General features: G+C 32.4%; 1 protein-coding gene across 3 annotated transcripts in view; it reads right to left on the minus strand.

The window, feature by feature from the left end:
• LOC118189478 (hemocytin-like) overlaps positions 1 to 21884 on the minus strand; it is a 728690-nt gene that overhangs the window by 214979 nt on the left and 491827 nt on the right. For all 3 annotated transcript variants that reach the window (XM_085820839.1, XM_085820840.1, XM_085820838.1), the window contains exons 59-64: positions 20374 to 20520; positions 18187 to 18334; positions 14620 to 14777; positions 9548 to 9694; positions 4667 to 4814; positions 1460 to 1617 (exon numbers count right to left, since the gene is read on the minus strand). In XM_085820839.1, the coding sequence (XP_085676965.1) occupies positions 1460 to 1617; positions 4667 to 4814; positions 9548 to 9694; positions 14620 to 14777; positions 18187 to 18334; positions 20374 to 20520 (906 nt within the window). The remainder of the gene's footprint in view (positions 1 to 1459; positions 1618 to 4666; positions 4815 to 9547; positions 9695 to 14619; positions 14778 to 18186; positions 18335 to 20373; positions 20521 to 21884) is intronic.

Raw genomic sequence — 21884 nt, forward strand, 5'->3', positions numbered from 1 at the left:
ATAATATACAGGTGTCCCTACTATAACCCGCCCGACAGAAAGTTTCCTAGAAATTACCGTGTTGTGTGAAATCGTGTTATTCGATACTAACAATCTATACAAAATACAGGGATACATTCCAAAACCTTTTAAAAACAAAATATTATTATTTTAATGTTTGTCACACGCCTTTTCTCTTTTAACAAACGATTAAAAAATTGTATTTCCAGTTTCGAAAAAATAAGTTTCTTTTAAAGCTGTTTTCTTACTTTAAGGCATAGTTTGGGACTAAATATAATTTCATAATAACGTCTTCTAAGAAAGCCAAGGCTAGTTAGTAATATAGCCCAAAAAACCTTTTAAAAAGTTTATTCCAAAATTACAGTTACGTAATTTATGTGAATTACACTTAGAGCACAAAATAGATACTATGTAAACGATGGACACAGCTCAATTTTCAAAATAATTTCGTCGTAAAAGAATGTGGGTGTTCCAAGAATTTATTTTATTTTTGTGTGGTTAAATAAATAGGTTGTAATTTTATACTACACACGTAGCATAATAAGTAATTTAATTTTCTATATGTCTAAAATAAAAAAACGTGCTATCGAAGTATGATCATATACAAAGCGTTAAAAGGGATTTACGCATATTCATTAACGTGCTAGAATGAAACCGTGTTGCTCAATGAAATACTATTATATGAGCATTTCCTCACTTTTCATATCCTGTAAGAGAGAAATCGTGTTTATTCATATAATGACTATAGCTAGTATAGTTGATATCGATATCCTCTACGTTTTCCTATGCAAAACTTTCAACATTCTATATAAAATATTTATATCTTTTAATGCATTTAAATGGTAGCTCTGTAACCGTACAGGATGCCTTGAAATTAATAATATTTTTCCACAAAAACAATTTCAGTCGTAAGCTTGATTTTTCGTTTCCTAAAAACGAATTGATATGGGAATAATTTCTCTTGGTATTACAGTACAATAATTATCCAATAGACGAAGAAACTCATATTCAACGCCGGGAGCAAAAAGTTAAACTATATTCAAGATTTACTATTTCCGAATTCTTCTTCTTTTTAGAAATGTTTTCTGTTTTGTATTAGATAATGTAATACGTTGAGTAAAAATACATTCTTTTTGCTTTGTTGCAGCATTTAATGCAGCCATTCCTTTACCGAAAATGACAGTTAAGGGTCATTTGAAAGAAAACAACTTCTGGCTTTGCGCAAAACGTCATTTGTAAAGGCAAAGGAAGGGGAAGAGAGAAAGAAAGGAGTAATACAGTACCATAATTCAAAAGTATCTTCTATATTTTAGGTACACACCCTCTAAACTCTATTTTTTGCCTTTTGAAAAGGCACTTCCATCGTCCATTTGTTTCTTTTGCATCCAGCATTACTAAACCAGGGTCTGCATATATTCCGTAATTCTTTTCAATCAACACAAATTACAGAAATCATTACCTGTATAAAGGGATTTTCATCATCCTTATCGGCAACCCATGCGGTATCGCTGTCCATGCGGGCGTTCGATGGGCTCAAAGTAGGGGATGAATAAGATGAAGCTGACAGTTGGAAATCATAAATAGATCCACTTTCCATTCCAAGAGGCTCTTGACACTCTGAAATAGTTACCATACATTTAACATTTCAATAAATGGTTTACAAGCAGATTTAAGACACTAATTAAACTCAAATATGTATGCACAGAAACGCAGTTTGCAAACTTTCAGGTTTCTGTACACTTTTCGGCTTCTGTACAATATAATACACTGCTGGCTATTATAATTGTTACTCCACGAAGGCAGGCAGCATACAGCAAACATGAAAATTGCATGAAAAGTACTACGTGCTGGGATATGCAAATGGTTAGCATGCCAGGGCATGCGCAGAAAGCAGTTACGAGTAACACCATCTAAGTAATGTATAAATGGGAAAACTGAACAGCAGGTTTTGCACTATGTCTAATGTGAAAAGGAGAAATTCCTAACAGCACGTGTCCTAATTCGACCGCGGCAGGATCGGAGCCTGCCGGGACTGCAGATTATCACTCCACAACATTGCTGTTCGTATTGGTCGGGATCCCATGACTGTCAGGAGAATATGGAATTGATGGATCCACATGGACCATAGTAAACGCCATGCAGTTTCAGCGCCTCCGGGCTACTCCGGGCTCAGGGGTTATGTATTAGTGGAAACCATATTTTATTCTTGACCTTGCTGGATCTTAAAGCAACGTAATGACTTTGCTTGTGTAGCACGATAAGTGCCTGCACAGACAGCGCAGCACCGCACTACGAGCACGGAAACTAGTGTTGCGCCTTTCCTTGACGCTGCAGCAGAGACAGTCACATTTATAGTGGAGGAACGAACGATCATACTTTATATAAAAGTTGCACCACGTCATCCTTTCAGACGTATTCCGGGTCTGCATGCAGCATCATAATGGACGTATCTGTATGTAAAGGCACCAAGAATAACAAACATTTCCAATTTGCGTTTGTCATCCTCATACGGACATATCACCAGGTGTGCTTGCATGGGGTGCCATTGGGTACACATCCCGGTCACCAATTGTTCACATAGCAGGTAATTCGGATAGTTGCCGTTACATTTCTGACGCGTTATGTGGATGTGCCTTAAATTCGAGGCCTGCCCGACGCGATCTGTTAATAAGTTAATGCACGATTGCAAGTTGCCTGTGCTGTTCGACTCGACATGCAATCGGGTTTCAGTCGTAATTGCTACCAGAAGTAGCAGCTTTATGTACTGAAATTTGCATGCTATATACCCCAAATCACATGAAAATTTCATTATGCCCTTCATTATGCTGTATATGTACAATAAATAAAACTCTGCTCTCTACTTTCCTTCGTGGTGCAACAATTTTAATTGACATCAATGTATATACTAAAAGATCTCGATTTATTTTCTGACAAAAATTGAATCGTTCTCCATTTTTGCTTTCAAATTTATCTGTATATAAATAACGTTATTTATTCATGCTGTTATCTTTCTTTGAAATGTAGTTTATCAGCGGGATTCAGTTAGAAATCATGTTCTCATAGCAGCATTTTCGCATAGATCATTTGAAGACGAAATTCGAAGCGAAATATTCATTCATTACAGTCGACTTTAGCGAATCTCAAAGGTCCGAAATTTTGGTTAGCGGTACTCTGTGTGAAAAGAAAAACAAATCATCTCCCAAATTTACAGTAAAACCTAACTGATGAAACACACAGAATGATTAACATTGTTACATCATCCAAAAGCTGTTAATAGTAACTTTAATTTAAAAATATTAAAATTAATTACAAATACTATTACGGGCAATTACTAAATTTCTTTTTTGCTGCTCCTCAGTTTCACTATACGTTAATAATTTTACACAAAAAATTATTTAGCATAAATGTCAGGGTTTACACACATACCCTAATTATGCATTTCCATCTAAAATGCGCATGTACTATAATGAATAAACATCAGCCTTGAAACGAATACTGTCTGATAGCTAAATTAAAGAACTCAAATGAAACCAAAGAACTGATTCAACCTCTTTGTCCGATAAATCAATGGTTTTTTGGCTCAGTGCATGACAATTAAGATCTTCTAATGTCTATTTATTGTGTCTTGTTTTCCAAAAACTGAGCGCTACAACTACTTTGCACAGTCTTTTATTTAGAACACAGAGAAAGATGGGAGTGAAAATAAAAGTACAGTAACTTAATATTATTCTAATATCCTAAACAGAATGAGTTTAAAAGTTAGTAATTTTTCAGCTGGGAACTGCAGAAGTTCTGAAAAAAAGTTTGGGAAATACAAAACATTTCTTCACAGTACCGATACAAAAGATAAATAAAGTAAGTATACAATATAATATCTATGTATGAATTTTTACGATTTTTTACGAACCCGTTTTTTACGTGATCTCGGTTATAACGAGCAAATGTCGCGGTCCCTTCTGAAATGTTATAAGCGAGTTCCACTGTACATTGAAATAACTGCAGTATATCGCAATTACCGCACTTACTGGCGTATTTTCCTCTAATTTTTTTATTAATTTTACCTTCCAAAAACTGACAAGGGAAAATTCCATGATGTATATCCATTCTGATAGAAATGTTTGAGTGGAAAAAAAAAGGTCTAAGAAGTGATCAAAATTATGAAGAGTTAAAAATTGTGTTAAAAAGCACCCATATGAGTAGATAGATGTATGTGAGAGACTATAGTTGTATTCTGCACTTCCAGAAAGCTAGTTGAAGTTTTTAATCTTAATAATATTCTTTTTACTTGCACGATATATTTTCCCTGTCTGTGCAGCAGACTTTTATGTTATTACCATAAATCAGAATTCTCATACTAAAAATAGCTAGACGTAAAATAGGCGAGGAAGAGAAATATTCCAGTAACTGTGACATTTAAATTAATTTAGACAGAATTTTTAACATATATCGAGAGTTTCGATTAAAACATGAAAATAACTCACGTCACTTGTTGTAAGCAATTTCATGAAACGATATACTTCACTTTTTTAATACTTTAGTCTATTTCTTCTTGTTACTTTATTAGGTATTAAAAAGCATGAGAAAAGTTAGCCGTATTGACTCGAAAAAGTAGATGGAAATAACCATTTACATTTATAATGTGAACTTTAATAGAAATTATCTTTACCATATGGATGATAGCAACCAAGTAATTCCAATCTCAATCCTATAGCATCGTGGTAATCTAAGGGAATTATGCGAAAGTATCTACTTTCTATAACTTCAGGAAAGGTATTCACCACAGGAGTATCTCTGTCTTTGTTGGCTGGAAATTCCTGAAAAATAAAAACAATTCGCATTTGAATTTTTAAAGAACACTGGCTGTTCCACAGGAAGAAAGGTTCAATTGAATTAATTCCTTATATTAGGTAAAAAGAAAAGGAAACTTGTGTGCGGTGTGAACGTACTCAGTTTATCAATATTTATTAGTGTGTTTCAACGTTTAGCGACGTTTTTACCTGAAACATTGTTTGTGATTAATTTCATGAATTGATTTATTTTGTTAACTTTACAGCTTATTATTGCAGAATGTTCAAGTTACGTGGAAAAATAAAACAACTGATCCATCTTCGTTTACTCTTTATTCTCATACTAAGTTTCAAAATATTCTATACTATCAAAATTCGAAATAGTCTACACTTCAAAATATTCTATAAAACTATTGGATTCTCAATTGGATTTATTCTCTACTTTTTAATTCTGCCACTCTCTTTCCAACATAATTCATCCCGTAGCGAGTTTCACGCGTTCGCTTACTCGAACAATTAGAGAATCAGAGGCTTACTAATTGATCAAAATACTACAGAAAACTACAGTACGAAATAAGTCATACGAATAAGTACGAAATAAGTATTACAGTACTGCAGTACGAAATAAGGCATCCCACTGCGTTTTGCGAGTGCATGCTTTTGGTATAAATCTATTTAAGTTTTAGTACATAATTTCGGAAGGGGAAAAAACAAAAACAAACTTAAGATTTATATAATACAATAATTCTGATAAATCACAATCGTAGAATATTCTCCTTTTTCATTTAGATAGTATAAAACAATAAAACATTTAAAAATATTATAAATTACACACGAGTAGAAAGAGGCGAAAAAAAAATAGAAACAGATTCGTGGTTTTGGCATGGTGCTGACGATATGTCATATACCTATTTACTAATTATTTAACAAACATAAATTTTAAAATCCCTTCATGTGTCAATTTTAATTGATACAATTTTAATTAAAAATCTGCGTGCATGTCCTTTTTTTTTGGGGGGGGGAGGTACACATTTTAATTTGTACTTTCTATTTTTTACTGATTTTTACTTACATCATTTCTTGATTAAATTATATGAAAATAGATTCTGAATTTCTTTATTAAGTATACATGTATATATTCATTCTTATAATAATTCATTCTATAATCTGTCAAGAGATGGCACTGTTAAAAGGAACGTCGATAGATGGCGCAGAGTCAGAAAGAATCAGTGGCGTGGCAATGGTAGCAGGGACTCTCTTGAGCCAAAGCCTTGCTTTAGCAAAGCTACTCACGCATGCATAATAGACATTTTTTTCAGCATTGTAACCAAAGAATATGTATAGACTTTCTTTGTTGTAACCTCTTCAGCACACAATCAGCTGCTGACGAATGTGTGCGCTGTCTTCACGAATTCAACAGAAATTTCTTTCCATATATAAAAAATAAATTTTTTTAAAGTATTCATAGGCCCAAAGATAAACATTTAGTACTGTTTGCATTAAGAATAACTAATTTGTTATTCATATAAGCCCAGATATGAGGTAATTCACTGGAGACTTAAAAAGCATATGCGGAAACAGATTGATTTTTTTTCCCACTCGTGCATGTTTTTGTATTGCTTTAAATTAGTGTTTAAATTAATGTGCAATAATCAATTAACTTGACCTTGTTTCACATTTATTTGCTAATAAATTTTTGTTTGATAATTTCATCCTATATTTATTGCTATCATAAAAATTCTTTTTAAATTTATTTGAATTCATATTTTTCATGAAGGCATATCTCATTCTGTGCAAATAACTCTTGAGTACTTTGCCATAAACAATTTAATCTTATTTTACATTTATTTTCCAATGTAGCTTTTATTTTTTATTTTTTTGATATTTCATTCCATATTTACTGTTACCATAAAAGTTCTTCTTTTCATACACACTCTACAAAATCACAAACTTTGGTCCTTCCGTTTCTTATTTTTGATTACATTATCTTACCTATTACCTATTAATAATCCAAAAAGATAAGATTCATCCATCCTCTGAGAATTCTGACTATGCTTATTCATAATATTTTTTTACTCAGACTGGGATAATTTTGAGAAAATACACACAATAGAAAATAAAATCTGAAAAAGCTATGATTGAAAAGGCTAAATAAAGAAGTTGTTAACAAAAACGCTATCATAGGAAAAAATAGGGCTTCGAACACTCAAAACATAAAAAATTACCTTCCATTAATAATCAAATATAAGAAATAAGTAAACTGATAAACAAGGATTAACTTCCGCAGAGTGAGAAAATTCAGTGGAACAGCCTACCCTTAGTCGCCAATCTCATGATACAATCGCCAATAGTGTATACAGAGGACGGCAGTCAATTACGCCAGCGAAGCATGTCATTGTGCATGCATGAAGCATAAGCTGTGCTAAAATGAGACGCTACTTGCAATGGCCATGTGTTTTTCGATCTCCCAGCATGTGGCTTGTGTATATAATGTAAATAAACTATTATGTTAATAAATAAAAATATAAGAAATATTGGTGTCTGGTCTTTCTACAATAACAATTACAACAACAAGAGTTAACATAGGCAACGTATTAAGCCTATTGTAGTACACGTGGCATGGGGTTTTAACAGTGGCACGCGAAGACGTATTGAAAAATTAAAAGAATTTGAAGAAATAATAATATCGTCTGTATCAATTCTGTCGGTAGATACACACATAATCATATTAGAATAAATAGTTTTTTTTTTAACTTTTTGAATTTTAGTTTAGGTTTATTTCACTATAGCTTCATTTCGCCGCTATTCTGGAGAATAGCTTGTTGAGCTTGAAAGCTCAACTACAGCTACATACAGAAGTGGAATGCACAAGAAAATATATCATATGATAAGTTGTCGTATTGTTGCTACATGTTCGATGCAAATACCGTAATAAGCTGCAATTATATATATATAATTCTGCAATATAAAACAGAAATTAAACGAATAAAAAAAAAAAAGAATATTTACAAAGGCTTGAGTGACGCTTATAATTAACGCGTATGCGCCGATCCTAAACGTTCTCAGATTCAGACAAAATTGGAGATATTCCTTCGATATTTCTTTGATTCAGTTGATTTTAAACTGCCGAACAAGATATTAAGCTTTGACTGTTTTTAAGATTCGTCGTTGTTTTAAAAATTTTATTTTCATTATGTCCATGAGCAAATCTTCGACATCGAAAAGAAAATGAGAAGAGGATATTGCAATTCGTGATTTTAAAACTGTCTGGGAAGAACAATTTTTGTTTACCCGTCAAAATATTTTCAAGCCTATTTGTTCGCCGAGATTTCAAACAAACTGCATAGTGATTTCAACAAAAAATATTCTTTGAGGTCAGACTTGCGAATGAAGTTTAGCAATTAAAATAAAAAACAAATCTTTAGCCGGCCAACAATCCTTGTTCCAGAACAGAAATGACGAAATGGAAACTATGGTGAAGGTTTCTTATGAACTTTCTCTGTTGTTAGGCTGCAAGAAAAAAAAAACCCTGTTTTGACTGACAGGAGATGATAAAAAAAATTAATATTTGCGAAATAATTTAATATTTGCGCAAAATGTCGGTGATACAAAAGTCAATATGGTTGATAAAATAGCTTTGTCTGGAAATACAGTCATGAGTCATACAGATGACACGGGCCAGGATATTGCCACACAAACTGTCTCTGGATACCAATATTGCAAGTACTTTTCATTAACTTTGGATAAAAGCGGAGACATCACAAACAGCGCGCAGTTAAGTATATTTGGGCGTTATTCGAACGAATAATTTTGATATTGTGGAATATTTTGATTTGCGCCAACTAGTGGTGAGGACATTTTTAAAGAGCTTAAAAAATGCAATTGAAGTTAACGAAGTAGAGTAGATAAAATTAGATAGTGTTTGCACAGATGGAGCGCCTTGCATGGTTGAAGAATAAAAGGTTTTGTTACATTGCTTGAAAATTATTTGGGAAAAAAAGTTTTTAAACATCACTGTACTATCTATCAAGAAACTCTTTGTGCTAAGGAAAACCTGTCTTCTGTTGTTGACCCTGTAGCGCACTGCAAAAAAAACTACGTGTTCAAAAATTACATTAGTTAAGTATTGACTGTTTAAAAATTACCCAGAATTAAATGTTTCAAATTATTCATTTTTATTTTATACGTTATCTAACTGAATGAACATTTAAAAATGTTTATTAACAATAAAAACCCTAGTTTGTTTTATTTATATTATTTTTTAAATGTCCATACTCAGATTTACATAAAAATATACTATTTGCGTGAAAATCCCATAAAAAGCCTATAAATAACATATTTTCACCTTTTTATATTTTTTAATATGTTCAAGAAGTTGGAACTGGCACGCATAAGTTTTTTTGTTTTCAGATAGTAGCAGTATTTCCAAAAATGTTGCCCACTTCTGATGCAGATGGTCAAAATCCTATTTTGCAGGGCTTTTAGTTTAGGTGAAAGAGGCAAATTAATGGTGACTGATTCATTACGTTATGCAAATATTGGATTTTTTTTTTTTTACTTTAAGACAATCCGCGTATTTAATTGTGAATATTCATTAAAACCAGAGCACACTTTACAATAAACATTTCTTGAACCTCAATAATTGTTCATGGTAGAATTATTTAATATGAATCTTTTCTTAATAACATTAGCAGGCCGTGATATTTGACATGCAAATATTTAGCGACGGCTTTATATCACATATTGAAAGTGAAACTTACCAAAACATTTGCACTCTCGTCAACTACTGGTTGCCAGCTATCGCCATCTTGGCTGTAAATAACTTTGAATTTTGTTACCCAGTAGTCTGTGTCTTTCATGCCTTTCGTAACAACCGCGCTAACGTCTCGTGGCTCAAGAAAATCCACCTGAAATATAAGTAAGAGAATACGTTATGATCATAAACAAAATTAGTTCCTTCATGTGCTCAGGAAAAATAAGGTGAAACATTCCCAGTTACTTACGTATTAACGCATTGCCAAAGTTTCAGAATACGCCAAACTCTGGCAACTACGCGCATAATAGTTTCTTAGGAAGCCACGCGAATAACAATTTTTTACTTTTAACGGCCAACGTCACTATTTTCATATGCATTCTTATAGTTCCAACAGTTTTTAATGGCAATTATGATAATGTTTTTATCTTAAACTAGTTTTGAAATATATGCTTATGGGCTTTGTCTACAATAGGGGAAACCGCGGTAAAAATTCTGCAGGAGTACAGTATTTTATCGTAAAATCGCTAAAGAAACAGTACTTTGTCTCTTCTTAAAGTGATTTGCAACGAAATTTCTATCCCAAAGGACAGTGAAACCCATTTCTAAGCAGGTTTATTGATTGTTTTGATGAATAAATATCTAGTTCAAACATAAAATATTTATGTTGTAATATATATGTATGTAATAAATATAGTTCACCAGATTGCGCTAATACGTAAGTACCCATTTTCGTTTCTTTCTGATTAATATTATTGAGCTGTGAAGTATGAAATGAATTAAATCATAAAAGTTTTAGAGTAAGCGAGAAATTTTTAGTCTTCTACTTCTGAAACTTCATACACATGAATTTTGTATGAAAGTTATTTTTTGTAATGTGAAAAACCATAATTATTTTTAAAAAATTGTCTAAAAGTCTTATTCTTAATGAGCTGTCATATATGCGAGCATCTTGATGGAGAAAGTTTTTTCATAATGAAATAATTACCGTATTTCCTCACGTATTTCACCCTTCTTTTAATTAATTGTATTATCAGGAAATCGAGAGGGGAAAACTATGCGAGCAATTTAATTTCCGAAGAATACGGTTACAATGGGAACATAAAAATGAAAAGTAGCCACGGATAAACTACTGGTAATTATCGTAATATTATTTCTTTGAAAGAAATCTATACCGCAATAAGAATGGTAATATTAACATTACAATATCTGACGAACAGAGCCGATATCTGATGGCAACTGAAGCTGACATTCAACTGAATTACCTAGTAAAATCCCAGTGGCACTCACAGGGACGAGTCTTGACCGTAGTTTCCAAGAGTTACATCGAAAGTACAAAAAAGAAGGAGGGCGAACAAAAGACCCGAATTTCGAAAGCTCGAGCACATCAACATAAATAAGGCGACAGTGGACTGAAACACAAATAACAGAAGTAAGGCAAAATCTTAGATTTCAAACGTGTTGTTAAATGTGAGAGCACCTGCAACGTCCGGGTAACTTAATGAAGAACTAATCTGCACTAAATATGTCTCCATATAAAAATGCGAAAGAAAATAAAATGAATGAAATGTTAATACAAAAATGCAAATGCAAAATGAATACACTGAATAAAAGTGAAAATAAACAAGGCAATATAATTTTCCAATAAACTAGCCCGCAGAGGGCGGGAAGCTATGTATAATAAAAAAGAGGGAATTTATGTGAATATTTAAAAAATTTTAAAACCTAGGGCTGAAAAGCTGGGGGGGGATACTCGAATCTACTTATATCTGTTAAGATACGGTAGGATGCATAAATTGAAACAGAAAGGAATAAATAGGGTGATTAAGTAAACTGGATTTTAAACCTTCCGAAGCGTCGTCTTTAATTTTAATAAGCCTTAGGCTTTCGCAATTTAGCCCTGCTTTTATTTAATATTTAGTTTTTGGGTAATCAAAGGCTGAAAATTCTGATGAAAGAAAGTTATGATGAGTTAGTTTAAAAGGATCTCATTTTACGAGCCATTTAGTTTATGACCGTAGAATAAAATTCTCAACTATTATATATGTTGGATGATTATGTAAAATATTAGAGAAGAAAAAGAGCACATACTTTTTTTTTTCAGTTTCAGTAAAAATGGATTTATGATTTTCTTTTCCTGTTAGTTCTTCATTTATTTTCTATTACAGAATATCAATGTACATTTTTACTTCCATCTAACGTATTTATTCGTGCATTTTTTTCTCTTCGCATATTCTTCCCCCTTCTATATATTTTAGAGCAAGGTTCTGATGATTTTTTAGACATTCACGTGTTTTCTCTCTTTCTCAAGGTATTTAGAAAGCGATCTTCCCTAAATTTTAAAATGGGTTCGTTTACGCAATGGTTGCTTTTCTCTTAGTAACTGATTTTCTCGCGAATTTTGGGCGCATGGCTTCTAATTGAAATAGAAATTTTAGAGAACTTCAGGAAACAAGAGAAGTCTAACAATTGGAGAAGTCAAACAACAAGATCACCTTAATATCTGTAAATTTTACAGGACTAGTTTGGCCAGTTTAACTACAGAACCATCTTCCTCAGCTGCCTAAATGCAAATGAACAAGATAAGATAAGAATGGCTGGACAGAAGTTAAGCTACTGATGCCATCTATTGATGAAATAAGAAAACTAAAACATAATTTCTTTAAAGGCTGAAGGTAAAGATGGTTTGGAATTATGGTCATTAACTAGAACAGAAAGATTTTTTTGAATGTGAAACGCCTCTAGAAAATCTAATTCACCAATCGAAGATGTTTTTTTTTTTAATAATTTTGGCTGCAGAAAAATGGAAAGCGTGATTTTCCGACCAACAGTGCCGGGCAACAGAGGATTTCTCTGTTTCCTTTTCCCTAACATATGCCTCATGTTCTTTTAACGCGAAATTTTGAGGCTCTCTCTTAGTTTGACCAATGTAAATTAAACCACATTCGCAAGGAATCCTGTAAATACCCCGGGAATTCATATCTGGAATGGAGTCCATAAGTACTAAACTGGGAATTTTATTGATAGAAGGAAAAATTACCCGAAAATTAAATTAACGAGTCTAGTGAACGACCCTAATATTCCAATCCATCTTTATAGTCTAAAAATTTTTTAAAAAGTTCGTTAAGTCTAAAAATATGTTATTCACGCAGTTTTATTACTTTAGAATCGTAACTGGTAATCGTAAAATTACTCATTAATCTACACATATTTTTCTTTTTTAATTAATGAAAAAAATATTACGAGTTGGCTGCGTGCCGATACTGAAGCCTGCCAGTGTTTTCTAGAATACGAGTTCTTATAAGATTCTGTGAATAAGATTTCCATTTTGTAAGTAATTATATTGATTAATATTTTTCATAATAATATGCATAGAAATGCTCTCCACGTAAACTATTAACATTAGAAATATTTTTCTAAACAATATTTTATTTTTAATTAAGTACATATGCAAACATTTTGCTCTTCAATTTGTGTACGGTCGCCGAATATGATTTCCAATTTTAATATCAAATATCTCTGTAAATGTTTGTAGTATGGGAGGGAAACGTTCTGTGTTTTATTGTTTTAATGAGTACAAAGTTTCCCAAATATAAATATAGTGACCGGCCGAACTTGTAGAAAGTTCATTTTCGTATTTTATACAAAATTAATTTTTTTAAAGTTTAAAATACGAAACACGAATATTTGCGTCATTTAAAGCATTTCTGTAACGGTAAATTTATGGCTACGACCAACAATTGCAAAAATAAAGGCTGGATGATGAATTTTATGAAGAAGTGTATAATATTCTTGAAAATTTTATTGTTTTTAAATCCATCTGTGGTGTTTTTAACGCTGCAAAATTATTTCTCTTTTCATTTTTAAAAGTATTCCTGTTTCGAGTATTAATAATTTATTAAGAAGAATATTATTTAATCTAAACTTACCGCGTATGATATTATTATGGGATATTTGTACTTTAGATTGTGTACTATGCAAATAAATACATTTGTAGAATTTTATTGCAAAGGTTTCCTTTCACTGGACATATTTATTTTCAAAAGTATTTATATGCTATTGTTTTTGAGTTTTTGAAACTTTGATAAAGAATGTTTCTTCCTTTCTTCCCTGATACTTTAATAATACATGTTATAAGATAATTTGCATGCTTTCGTAACACAGCAATTTATGAGTTTTATTTCGGATTATAACTACATATTTTCTTCAAAAGTGTGAATCGCTACTCAGTAAAAGTTTCCTTTTTAAAATATCTTATTCGTGCTAATAAACAAAACATAATACCTGAAAAATTCATTACATTCATTCTAGCAATTAAATACACGTTACTTAGTCTCGCCTAAATTGTATATTGTCATTTTTGTGGCTGAAAGAATGCTGCTTGGTGACAAAAGCATCCTTCTTTGTCAAAAGATCATTACGTACTAATCACTAAAACTTCCTATTATTGGAATAGTTCTTCATTTTTACTATGGTGTGATCGAATTCTTTATCATGCTTTTTCTTTATTTAAGGAATTTTCCTTTTCGCATGACAGATATTAATATCTTAATGAAATTGCCATCGTTCTAGTTTAGCCTTCATTTTGAAAGTTTCGACATTTAAATAAGGTTATTAGTTACGTATTTGTGTCTGAATAATAATTCAAGCAATGTTTTTCGCTCTTTAGTCTATTTAAGAACCTTATTTACACTAAATCACAACTTCAGAGAATTTAAAGATGATATGCTAGGGATAGCTCTTTCATCTAGAAACTATTTATAATGAATGAGAATATTTGGGAATATATGCTAAAGATTAGAAATGTTGATTTTATATTCATAATGATTTCCCATCCAAAGAATTCTGAGGTATTGTTTTGGGAACCAACATGTCGTTTAGAAAAGTTTCACTTAAGTACTTACTTTCACTTAGTCACTTAGGTAAATGCCAGTTTTATTTTAGTATGCCATCTGTTAAGATACCTTTTCTTCGCGAAAATAGTTTTCTTATGGTGCTATCTGCCACGTGCTGTTTCTGTGTTTTGTAGGATACTTATTAGTTTTGAATGAATTAATGAAAGTGTTAAAAATACAGTACCTGCAAATAAGGCTTTGCATCAAACATGCGAGGTTGCCATCCTGACTCATCATTAATTCGTACATGGTCAGGCATGGTGTCTGGGTTCGCAGAAGATGAAGCTGATATCTGTGCATCAGCCAGTACTCCATTCTCCAAGCCCATGGGTTCTCGACAGACTAGAATTTAAATAAAAAGAATGCGAAATTGTCACAATTTCAAATTAATGGTTATTAATTAAATTTTATTTCTTTTATCTTTTCGGAGATGAATACATACATTTTAAATGACCAGTGTAATGGATTCTAATTTTAAATTCATAGAATAATTTTCTGGACGCCTTACTGATGGTAAAAACGTCTATAACTTGCTTAGGTCTCTTACAAATGTTTAATGACCAAGCTTATCATTGCTAGAGCCTAATTCTGCAAAGATTTCAAAGATTTTCATGAGCTTAGTTGTACTGGTTCTATAAGAAGGAGACGCTGAAGTTTTTAACAAGATTTACTTAATATTTAGTCCGCATTCACAAATGCAGATGATACACATCTTCCGGGGCGATGAGAATATAGTGCAGCTACATACCTCTAGTCGTAACATTTGGTGCATTTTTATATTTATATTTCTTCGTCATGTATTACACTTAACATATCTAAATTTAAAAAGATTTTCCTGAATATAATGATTTAGCATTCAGTTGTAGGTTTCCTTTGCTGGATGCTAATAAACACACACACACACACACACACACACACACACACACACACTTCCTTTTGGGGAGAAAATGAAGAAAGTAACTGTTTTTATAAAAATTAAATATGCATAAAGCTCACATACAAGAAATGAAATAATTAAAAATTCAAGACAATTGGACCAATTAGTGGCTAATAACTGCACAAATGTTCAAATCAGTATTTGGTGAAATCTGTGGTGGCGAAGCATCCTCATAAACTTGAAGTAAAGGATACTAAAGATTTCTAATATTAATCCTGCGATAAATTCTGCCGGCATTCTTCAACTGTTGCTCCAGACCTGAATCATTTTGGGATGTCCGAATTTGGCTGCCTGCCATATAACCACACATGTTAGATTGGTCTTGTGACACCGATGGCAAAAGAAGAGTATTAACAACTCGGAGAAAGTTCAGAGATAAGAGAGCGATATGGGGCCTAGTGTTATCCTACTGCAAAACGGTTTCAGGATGGAGCGCCCTGAAGGTAATGCAAACGTTCACAGAATGTCATCAATATATCTTTGAGCTGTTAAAGTAGTATGCAGAATGGCTAATACAATAATAATAAGGTCAAGGTCAACTGCCGTAAAAGATAGCCTTAACATTATCACACCACGGAAAATGGATGTGTACCTGTAAAACAAATGCTCATTTCGACCGCTCGCCCTGGTCCCTCCATGTACGGATCTGACGGTAACCTGTTGTGAGACTGAAGTGAGATTCATCGCTGAACACTATAGGTTGAACATTGCGACGCCAGTCGACTGGTAGGCATGATGATGGCTACGGCACCACTCTAAATGACTCTAATGTTGTGGGGCAGATGTCTTAAAGGCCGCTGTCAGCAACCCCGTCTCAGCCAAGCTTGTTATATGGAAGGTGCTTCGGGGACATGGAAGAGGCTGTAGCACGTTGTATGGCAGATAATGAATGGTGCCGTTGGGGCAGTTCGGACCTGTCATACAGTCATCTGATCTTGCTTTCATTCGTGCACCTTAGCCTGCCAGAGCTTTAATTCCGCCGATGAGTACCTTGCATTAACAGTTACTGCCAGGGCTTTTGCACGAGGTGGCCTGTTGCTCGGTATGACCAACCTGCTGCATGCATCCTTACCAAGCGACAACATTCGAAGTCATCTAATTGTCTACAATGCCTTCAACAATGTTGTAACGACATTATTGGTTGTGTCTCAGGGGAAACGAAACGCCGACAACGTAAAAAAGTAATCCGATCACTATTGGTATATGTTTTTAATTGGTATTATTTTTTAAAGGGTGCTTAGTCTTTTTTAATGCAAGAGAGTGTATATTTAAATGTGTGCATATATAAAATGAAAAAAAAAATCTAGAACCTTCTCAAGAAACGAACAAAAAATAACTTTGAGTGACAATGTTAATAAACGATTAGTAAGTCAATTTTTCGACATTACGATAGTCAAAGAAATAATAAAATACAAAATGTAAAGCAAAAGAAGTAAAGGTTAAAAATGATGAAATAGCAAAGACTGCTTTAAACATATTCTTATCAAGGTGAAATGCTTAGTTAAACTAATTACATCAAAAACTATATTTCTAAAATTACACAAGACAAGGTACAAATTTTTAAACTGTAAAAAATAAAAAAATAATCTAAAAAGAAATATCATCTTGTTTGGGTGCAATTCAACCCTCCAATATACCTTGAACCTCAGTCCATAATGGTCATAAATTCTGGTAAACAGTTTCCTTTTTATTCAGTCTTTTCTCAGTTCTCCATATTAGTGTCCACATTTTTTTGTTTTTATTACTTATTAACTTTTTGTGTTTTTAACTTTATTTATTAGGTGTTACGTTCTTCGCCACATAAAATTTAAAAACATAAAATTTAAAACAGCAAAATCACGCAATATTTAAAAAGCAACATAAATTACTTATAGAATGACCAGAAAAGAGTAAAGAAAAAGAATGAGAAACAGAATGAAGGGCAAAATACAACTCTCATGTGCTAATAACGATGGTTATTAATGACGACACGGCCATTTAAAAATCATGAAAAAAATTTCTCCCCAATTTTTTTATTTTTTTTCATTCCTTAGGTAAATTTAGGTTATGCGTGCTTATTTGTCATTTGATTTTGTTTTTAATACGCTTTAATGTTTCCAAATTAAGGATTTTGAGTTTTCAGCATGTAGCCTTACGACATATTGTTTTTCAATTTGAATGTTTAATTTATTTTTATAAATGTTTTTCATATCGAGTTTGGGAATGTGTTTTGGCTTTAGCGGCCATACTGGATTTTGCAATCTAGTATATTAAATAAAATTTAGACCTTAGCTTTTTATTTTAATTTTCTAAATTGTATTTGACTTTAATATTTAAAATTTATATGTTTTTGTATTTTGAATTTGACTAATGGCCATATATCTATGACTTAAAAGGTTAAAGCTATATTGGGGGTTGAGTTACACCAGAAGGTCACATTTCCTTTTAGATTTTTTTATATTTTTTATTTTTTCTCTCGTATTGTATAATTTTCTACCTATAGCCTTTGATTTAATTAGTTTAATTGAGCTTGTTTTGAACTATCTCCATCCCGACGAGAGCGCATTTAAAGCAATCTTTATCATTCTATTAATTTTAATCTATATTTCCTCTGTTTTTCATTTTATTATTATTTGCAAAATAGAGAAATTTAAATTAAACAATGATTATTATGTATTCACGAATTATACATTGCTTTTTAATTCCAAATCAATCATGAAGTGTTGTATGTTTGCAAAGGAGTAGCGCTGGTATAGAGGAAAACTTCTGTACTGAGAAAATGATACCTATAAAGTTACTATTGATGTGATAATTTTTAAAGGAAAATTGACGTACTTTGTTCTTCATAGCATCCGAGTACTTCAACTCGTAGACTTGTCCATCTATGAAATTTTATTGGTTGAATGCTGAGGTACCTGGCTATGACAGGCAACGGGAATAAATTAATCACAGCCGAATCTTGATCGTTATTTCCTAGAAACTCCTAAAGAAAATAAATTGAATGTTAAAAGGTAAAAAATTCATAACTTTGCTATGTTTATGACTTTTACACAGGTATACAGCTATAATTATATATACTTATATAAGAGAGTTTACTAATAAATTGTTTCAGAATTGATTCATCGAATAATCGAAAAGGTATATGTAGGCTAGGCGGCAGATAGCTGATAGGCGGCGGATAGCTGGCGAGGGTACCAGTGCTTTACAATGAGGTTGTAAGGTTCTGCTAAGTATAGAAGCTAATCTCAATGTCTTGGAGACACTATTAGACTTCAAAACGAGTTAAGCTTTGGTCTGAAGCAAAAGTTTAAGTCTTAAGAAGGTAAAAATAAGATTTTAATTTAACTCTTAATAATGAGTATAAGGTACTACTTGTGCTATAGACGGACCTCCGCTACTTGCGAGTATTTAAAATAACATAAGATGTAGGTAATTTCAATGTAGATGACGTAGTCTGAGACTAGACATAAAATCTAATACTTAAAGATAATTAACAGCAAGTATTTTAAATGTCGGCTATTAATATGCTAAAGCCTGAAAATAACATTGACAGAGTTTGCGACAGTACATAACTGCACTGCAGGGCTACCAGATGCTTCTAACTCAAAGTATTCAAATGCGCAACAATTAATTTTAATACTGGTGAGGACTGCGGAAAGAAGAAGTTAAAGTAAATGTTCAAATCCTAATAACTGGTTAATTAGCATAAAATAATATAAGGTCAGTAGGTGCTCCCCTTCCACTGCAACGTACAAACGTTTCTAAGTTCTGTACTTTTCCAGCATTACTGCTTGAGTAGTTTGTGAGAACGAATTCGTAGTATACGTGAGGCTGTTGTGCTCATGACGACGCAGTGCTTGTTTTGATGAGTACTTACCCGAAAGGTAGCTTATAAGTGATCTTATAAAAGCTAATGACTCAGTGGGCGTTCCATGCGTGCAAAAGACCTGAAGAAAAATAACTGTAGACGTAAAGGAGAAAAATTCTTACTTTGAAATACATTGCTCTGTAACTAAGTTTACTAAAATATTTATGCTGATGACGTTTCTTTTGCATTTATTCTTTTCAATAAGGAAGATTATACATTTTGGAATTATTTGCAATGAATGACGAATGTGGAAATCTTTTCTTATGTGTCATTTGAATAGATAACACCGACCGTCTCCGAATTCACTGGCGAGGATTTCCAGCAGTATCACTGTGCAAACATCAGGCCTTTACCTTCAGTTCTGATGGGTGCCTCTTTAGTCAAGCATCAGCACAGTAAGGAAAATTCTACAGAACTACCGGTAGAGATTTAATCCTAGGTTTAATCTACGCCGCTTGCCATAATTTAGCCTCCCATACGCGATCGTGTTTAGTGATTTTACGTCACTAACGACGATCACGTATGGGAGTATTCGCGTATGCTGTATTGAATCCCTCGCCTTCCTTCCCTGTGCGCGCCAGAGAGCGGCGTGGAAGCATAGAAAAACTTTGAATTTAAACATTGTCTTTCCGGCAAGCGGATACTAAAAATGCACGCCAAGCCGAAAACTTCTCGAGACGTTGGTGATAGAAGAGCAGTGAGAAACCCTCAGACCACCCTCCCTCCGGTTGTTCTTTCTGGGAAATCCAAACTTGAGTGGAAATTTAATATAAAAACTCAATCACATATGGTACTGAAGAAGTGCTGACCTAGCTTCTATCTGTTCCTACACTTGCCATACAATTTGTCTAAAACCTGCGCTAAGCAAGTACGTGACGAGACAAGACAAAAAAATTGATGAAAAGCTAACTATTACATACATTTACCCGGAAAGACTTGGAAACATACATGTTGTAAGTATATTTATAAAATATGTTTTATTTGCTTTCATTTCTCATATGAGGCTTTGTAATTATATTGATATAAAGTCGTTTCGTCAAGTATCTGGTTTTTATTCTCTTATTGCCTTCTGTACAAAGCTTAAAATGTATGCAGAAACATTTCAAGCACTAACTTAATTCTGAGAAAAAGAAGTATTAATAAGAAGTACTTACTTTAATTTTACCATCAGGATTTTGAACTTTCAACCAGCGTAAGCTATCATTACTGTACGACACATGATATGATATCACCCATTCCTGTGCGTTTGGATTGCCTTTTGTGATGACTCCGGTAAGATTAGTCGGTTCAAGAAAGTCCACCTGTAAGAAAGGAACTTTAAAATCAACTTTTCGGGATAAGAATTTTCGATTTGCATTGACGTTACAAAACTGACACTGGTTGTTGCTCTGCAGTAATTTGGAGATTCTTTACTGGGAATATAAAAGATTTCACTTGAGGACGAATGTAGCCGTAGATTCACCACTTAATTTTTATTTCTTAACAAAGCAATTCTCTAGATGCAATATCCGGCACGTGCTAGGAAGAACAAAGGTAAAGCGGAAAAATGGCTACTTATTTAGAAGAAACGTTAGATACAAAGTTTCAGTTCTCGAAAAATTGATCGGCTATAATATACCTGCATGGTTGTGCTTTATGTAAGATGGGATAAAACGAATTAAATTTGAAATGATGTCCCCCCCTAAAAAGTGATTATAAACAATTAATATTTTTAGAATAGAGAGAGGATGTACCTAAATTAAACTAAGAATTTAGAAGCTATTGCTAATTTAAGTTATAATTTTGATATATATATATTATCTTACATATCCCTCCTTTAAAGAGAAAAGACGCTTAGCGATAGAAAAGCCTTTTGAGAGGAAAAGCAGAAAAACGTAAGAAATATAATTTCGGAAAAAATCATAAAATTTTGATCTTACAATATTTTGAGGTATAGAAAAATGCGATTCTATGTATAAATATAAAAATGTAAAAATTGTAAGATGGAATATTGTTTTAATGAATATAAAAAAACCCTGCTGATTTAAGAAACTAAATCATTGCGATTAAAGATAATATGGGTAGTGTAATTAAAAAGTAAAATAATTAAAATATATTAGTGATAACTCAATATTATAATTAATAAATAATTGTATTTAAAGACAGAGTATGTTGAGAGAGTTCTGGTTTAAAAAAAGAGGCCTGGAATTACCTCTGTATAATTGTTCCTTTTATTCTTCTTATACGAGAAAATACTTGAATACTCTCAGCTTAAAAATATATAATTTTTTCATGCAGAATTGTTATATTTATTATTACTTATTATTATTATTGTTATATGATGGAATGTGGTTTTATTTTTTTTATATAATGAAATGTTTAGCTAGTTCACAAAGTTTACGTAAGGAATGGTAGGTTACGTAAGGTTAGTTAAAGTAGATAGGTCTAACAGATGGACACATCTGTATTTGATGAAAGCTCTGGCGCTTCCCAGATTTCAGTAAAATAGATCAGTAGAAGTGAAATAGTAAAAAGGAATCACAAATTCAGTTAGAATATTGTAAAATGTGTGATGATAATATTTAAATTATAATTTTTATTTACATATTTTTTATCTTACACACACACGCACTCGTGATACTATATTCAAAAGATAATAATTAAATCAGGAAAGATGGCTAATTAG

Source organism: Stegodyphus dumicola, chromosome 7, assembly GCF_044657685.1.
Source record: "Stegodyphus dumicola isolate Sdum_Otavi_A_Nest chromosome 7, ASM4465768v1".
NCBI classification, from domain to species: domain Eukaryota; kingdom Metazoa; phylum Arthropoda; class Arachnida; order Araneae; family Eresidae; genus Stegodyphus; species Stegodyphus dumicola.